We start from the raw sequence: 6,000 nt of genomic DNA, 5'->3' as shown, positions 1-6,000 counted from the left end.
TATTGCTTTTCTAACCGGAGGACTCCCTTTAGTATTTCTTGTAACTTTGGTTTGGTTTTTGCAAATTCCCTAAACTTATGTTTATCAGGAAATGTCCTAAATTTGCCATCATATTTGAGAGACAGTTTTGCTGGATATATAATTCTTGGCTGGCAATTTTTTTCCTTCAACGCTTTATATATGTCATCTCATTGCCTTCTTGCCCGCATGGTTTCTGCTGAGTAGTCCGAGCTTATTCTTATTGACTCTCCTTTGTAGATGAGTTTTTGTTTATCCCTAGCCGCTCTTAAAATTCTCTCTTTAGCTTTGGTTTTGGTAAGTTTGATTGTAGTATGTCTTGGTGACTTTCTTTGGGATCTACCTTATGTGGGGTTCGATGAGCATCTTGGATAGATATCTTCTCATCTTTCATGATATCAGGGAACTTTTCTGCCAACAAATCTTCAACAATTCTCTCTATTTTCTGTTACCGCTCCCCCCTCCCCATTCTGGTACTCCAATCACTCATAGGTTATTCCTCTTGATAGAGTCCCACATAATTCTTAGGGTTTCTTCATTTTTTTAAATCCTTTTATTTGATCTTTTCTCACATAAGTTAGTGTCAAATGCTTTATCTTCAATCTCACTAATTTTGACTTCCATTGGCTCAATTCTGCTCCTATGACTTTCTATTGAGTTGTCTAATGCTGAAATTTTATTGTTAATCTTCTGGATTTCTGATTGCGGTCTCTCTATGGATTCTTGCAGTCTGTTAAATTTGTCATTATGCTCTTCTCTATTTAATTTCTTCTATTGTGTATTCTGTGTTTTGCTTAATTTCCTTCCTAATTTTTTGAAGAGTTCTGTATATTAATCTTTTGTATTCTGCCTCTGGTAATTCCAAGAAATTTTCCTCCTCTGGAAAATTTCTAGATTCTTTGTTTTGGGAACTTGCTGAAGCCATCATGGATTGCCTCTATGTGATTTGATATTGATTGTTGTCTCCGAGGCGTCAATAACTTATTATATTTATTTGTTTGCTTACTGTGTCCTAGCTTCAAGTTTTGTTTTCATATACCCAAATAGGCTGCTCACGTGAGCTATTTTGATTATTGGCAACTTTGAAGCTCTAATGTCCTGTCACCAGGTGGTTAGATCTGTTACTAGGTATGTGAGCTCAGGAGTCCACCCAGTTCTCCTGTATGGATTCAGCTCAGGTGCCCAGGTAAACAGCCACCAAGTGTGCGGTGTAGGCTCTCACTTACAGTCTTAGGCATGGGTGATTGGTGTAGGCACAGGCATCTGGCTGCAGAAGGGGGACACACTCTGAGCACGGCAGGGGGCTGACGGCCGCCCCTGAGTGTCCAGGAAGAAGGCTTGTCCCTGTTCCCTTGAGCGTGTAGGTGGGTGGGTTTTGCAGCCGAACTATGAGCACCTAATGCTGTTGGCTGTAAGGACTGGGGGGCACCTCTTATTCATGGGCACCTGTCACAGGTGGCTAGGTGGCATGGGTGGAGCCTCCAGTCCTCAGGCCCCTGATGTGGGTAGGTGAAGACCCTGCTTAATGGGGAGAGCAGTGTCAAATGTTGAGAACCTGCCACTTCACAGCTGAAACAGTTGAAGTTAGAGTTTCAGTATCTACCCTGTTGTACTGCGGTAATGAGGGCCTACGCTGTTGAGATGGGTCCACACAAGTCTATGCAGGGGAAAGGCACTCACAGTCTGTGGATCCCTTATGCCTGTGCCTAGGCAAAGGAGCTGTGCCTACCCTGGGTTCCTGACTTAGGGGAGCCGGCAGTTTATTTTTTCCCATTTGTTAATTTTTTCACTCTCCAAGGCTGGGAGAATGGCTCAGGGCATGTGACGGCTCCTACTTCTGGCCCAGGGGACTCGGCAATTGCTGAAGCCGGTCCAGGACCCAGTGCAGAGCAGGGAGTGGGGAGGTAAACAGGAGAGACGTTTTTCCCTAAGGGGGTGTTTTTGATCCGTGTGGTAAGCCGTACCCAAGTACTTATCTTTCCCAGATGAGGGCTGCTGCTTACTGGTTCTGGGTGGCCATGTAGACTGTTTGGCGCTGGGTCCCTCCGGGTGCGGAAAACGTGCCTCCTGAGCACCACGACTTGCCTGCCTCACCGCTCACCCCAGAGCTACTCAGGCCCGAAGGGCTCAGGCTCTCAGCAGGTCAGGTCCGGCAACACCTCGCTGCTTCCAAACTGTCTCTCCCTCCCCCTGCCACTCACTCCAGTTCCTCAACTCTGCCTTTGATGTTCAGGGCTCCCAGATTACCGTATATAATCGAATCACTTGTTTTTTCGGGTCTTTGTTGTAAGAGGGTCCACCAGAGGCGTCTGACTACTCTGCCATCTTGGCTCCGCCTTCCCAGGGTCTGACTTTTTTGTCCCCTTTATCCACAACCTGTCACGAAGTTGATCCCTCTCACCCTGTTAAGATTCTTTTCTTGTGTGTGTGTTGTTAATATACACAGCAGAACATACACCAATTCAGCAATTTCTCCATGTGCAATTCAGTGACATTGATTACAGTCTTCAAGTGGTACACTTCTCACTCAGCTTTTCTGAATTGTTCCTCCCCCCTTAACATAAACTCCCTGCCCCCTAATGTTCCTATCTAATCTTCCGAATTGCTATTTTCAACTTGATCCCATATAGCTCTTAAAAGAGCACAACATTCATGGCAGACGTTCCTTACTATTAAGGTAAACTATTGCTTAGCTTAAAGAAGACTTCAGGGGATATTTTTGGTTTAACAACTTCAAGGGTTCTGCCAGCCTCAATGCTCCAGATGTCTGGATTCTATGAGCATTTGAATTCTGTTCCATGTTTCTCCCCCTTTTGATTAGAATTCTTCCACAGACTGTTCGATCAAAATGTTCGCTAATGGTAGCTGGGCACCATCCAGTTCTTCTGGTCTCATGGCAAAGGAGGCAGTTGTTCATGGAGGCAATTAGCCACATATTCCACATCCTCCTCCTACTCCTGACTTTCCTTCTTCCTGTTACTCCATCTCCCTCCAATTTTTGAATTCAGAACTCAGGAGCTATTAAATATAGTCCCTACATGGCCCTTCTCCCTCTTTTTCCCTCTTCACTGCCTGTCCTTCCCAGAGTGGGGGAAGAGATTTTAACTCCAGTTCTGCCATTGCTCCCCACTGTCCCTCCCTGTCCAGTCTGTTTCCTCTTTGGCCCCCTGACACTCATCTTACAGTTTAACAAATACCTCCATCTGTAGTTTATATGCTTTTCTTGTGGCTTTCCTGGTGTTATTTGTACTTTTTTTCCTTGATAGTACCTGCCTAAGAATTATCTACTTTTGGTGTTTTCAAAGAAAGTTTTTGATTTTGTTAATGCAAGGCAACAACCTCAAAAGTGCCCCATTAGAGTTGACTAATGTCCAATTTTTCATTTTATTTGGGTTATCTTATTCTTTCCTAGTTATTTGAATTGAAAGCTTGGTTGTTATTTTTCACGTGTATTTACTTTGAATTTTTTTTCCCTAATTAAAAAAAAAAAAAAAAAAAAAAAGGGTTCCAGGCTATGATTCGTCCTCTGGGTACTACTTTGGCTACATCCCACAGGTTTCATTTCATAATGTACTAAATGTTCTATTTGAGTAATTGCTGTCTAGTTTTAAAAACTGTTCATTTCCATTGACTCCATCTTTAACCCATGGCTTATTTAGAAATGTGTTTTAAAATTTGTGGTTGTAGGCCTTTTCAGGGGTGGCTAACTTTATTGCAGCATCTACTCCTCTGGGCCCAAATCAGGGTATCTTATCTGATGCTTGTTTCTTGGAATGTGTGAAGCTCTCTACTGTTGCTTTTTATAAATGTTCCCTGTGTGTTTGAGAATTTTAGGGAGGGATATAGCGTTTTCTAAATTTGACTAAGCTCATTAACTTATAGTAATAGTGTTAGTCACATCTCTGTATTTATGCTCATTCTTTTGCCTGCTCGATGTGCTTGTTTCTAAAAGGTGTGGCCCCACTCTTTCCTGGGCTGCTCCTCTGGCCTAAGACCACGCCTCTTGTCCCTGGACCTTCTCTGTGACTGGGGGGTGGGGGTGGGGGGGGCATCTTTTGCTCCATGTCTGGCTCCTCTGCCAGAGGGGGAAGGGAATCAGAAAAGGGTGTAGACAACATGACTCTCCCTCCCCCAGGGTCCTGACTTTGGCTCAGAGGAGGGGTCCATTCCTCGAGGGGCCTAGAGCTTGGGAAGGAGCCCAGTGCATCCCTCTGTGGTCTCAGCTCCCATTACCAGGCCCTTCTGGAGAAAAACGCAGCCCAGTGTGGTGTTTGGGGCAGTGGGTGAGACTGACTGGGGTACAAATCCAGCTCTAACTCATACTTATTGTGTGACTTTGCGATGGTGCCTGACCCTCTCTGAGCCTCAGTTTCCCCATCTGTAGACTGGGCTGATGATGACTCTCCATCTCAGAGGGCCTAGCCCACTCCAGATGCTCAATTATGGTCACTATTATCAGCAAAAAAACGAGGCAGCCCCTGCAGGGCCAGAGCTTGAGTTCTGGATCAGTAGTGTTCAGAGTTCAAATCCCACGTTGGCCACCTGTTCGCAGTTTGACCTGCGGCACAGCAGCACCACCTCTCTGGGCCAACTCCCCAGAGCACTGTTTAGTGAACACCACCAAATGAGAGCCAGCTCTCCAGCCCCCCGCCCATCCCAGGGATGGGACAGGACATGTTGGGGGGGGCGGGGGGCTTCAACAATGACACCACCACTGGCAGGGGTCAGACAATTTTCCTTTAATACAAAGTCGATATATCTACATACACAGAGGTGGGAAAACCACCCAGCTGCTTCCATTTGAATAAACAGTATGGAAAGCAACGGTAGATTTGCTCTTGTACAAAGAGAAAAACTCACTTGATTTTTTGGGGGGGGGGTTCCCGTCCGTCTGTATTTGCCCCAAAACTGCCCCAAAGTCCCAGGAAGAAGGGTCCCTGATCCAGGGCAGCCCACGGCCCCATCTCCCCAAGGAAGCGGGAACCTCTCTGTTTTCTTCGGCCCCCTCCTTGGGGGCGGGAGATGGGGGCTCCGGTGGCTGCTTTGGTCTTCCCCGTAGCAGTGTCCTTGTGGCTGCTTGGAGACCCGGCCCCCCTGAGGCCCCCTCACTGCCCTACCCTCAGAGCTGTCCTTGATACGTCTGAGAATTTAATTTAAAAACGAAATAATGAAGAGAGAAAGTAAAAAAGGTGCGAAGGAACGTTCGGTCCTTACGTGAATGAGGCACACCTTCCGACGGTAGGAAAAAAGCAAGCGGACGGGGTGTCCTGGTGGACGTCGGCCATCACATAGGAGAAATGTCTGCGTTGAAAAAATAAACTGTCTTGAACAGAATACGAATACGCGAAGTTGTTCGTTTTAAACCCGGAGACTGGCGGTCTGTTGGTTGGTTTCTTTTTTAAAAAAAGGGCAATTAAAAAAAAAAACAAAACAAACACTATTTAAAAAAACAAACAAACTGGTTACAGTCACACTGAGAGCTAAAGAGAAAGCGGATTTCTGCCCCCCAAGTCCGGCAGCCCCCCGCTGGGGGGAACGGCCTGCCCTCCTCTTGCTTCTGGGGAGCGCCCCTGTTTGCTCACCGTCCCCCCACCCCCCACCCCGGAATCTCTTGTTTTGGAATTGGAAGGAAATGAGGAATGTGCCAAGTATTCGAAGGCAGCAGCCGGGGCCGTGCAGGGGGCTTGAGGGGCCGCGTCATCCCCGGGGACCGTGCCGAGATGCAGTCGCCGCCTCCTGCCCTGCCCGCTGGGGGCCTGGCCTCTGGGTCCCATCCGGCACGGGCAGAGGCGTCCGGGGCCGGTGGAGTCGGGCCGGGGGGCCATGGCTTAGGTTGCATAGTGGTCAAAGCTCCCAAGGTACTCCAGCGCCGCCTGGTAGCAGAACTGGTACTCGTCCTGCGGGGGCAGGGGGAGCTCGGTTAGTGCCTTGCTGCTCTAACGCCTCCCAGGGCTCCCGATCACCCTCAGGGGCCAGCCAGGC

At 47.6% G+C, this 6,000-nt stretch overlaps 1 protein-coding gene across 4 annotated transcripts in view; it reads right to left on the bottom strand.

The window, feature by feature from the left end:
• Positions 1-5,679: 5,679 nt before the first annotated feature.
• Positions 5,680-6,000, bottom strand: part of PTPRS (protein tyrosine phosphatase receptor type S) — a 78,690-nt gene continuing 78,369 nt past the window's right edge. For 2 of the 4 annotated variants that reach the window (XM_004378437.1, XM_004378438.1), the window contains one exon: positions 5,680-5,915. In XM_004378437.1, the coding sequence (XP_004378494.1) occupies positions 5,847-5,915 (69 nt within the window). In that variant the 3' untranslated portion in view covers positions 5,680-5,846. The remainder of the gene's footprint in view (positions 5,916-6,000) is intronic. The other 2 variants (XM_004378435.2, XM_004378436.2) reach the window with 1 other exon arrangement.

This window comes from Trichechus manatus, unplaced genomic scaffold (genome assembly GCF_000243295.1).
Source record: "Trichechus manatus latirostris isolate Lorelei unplaced genomic scaffold, TriManLat1.0 scaffold00057, whole genome shotgun sequence".
NCBI classification, from domain to species: domain Eukaryota; kingdom Metazoa; phylum Chordata; class Mammalia; order Sirenia; family Trichechidae; genus Trichechus; species Trichechus manatus.
This window is presented reverse-complemented; position numbering and strand designations above follow the sequence as displayed.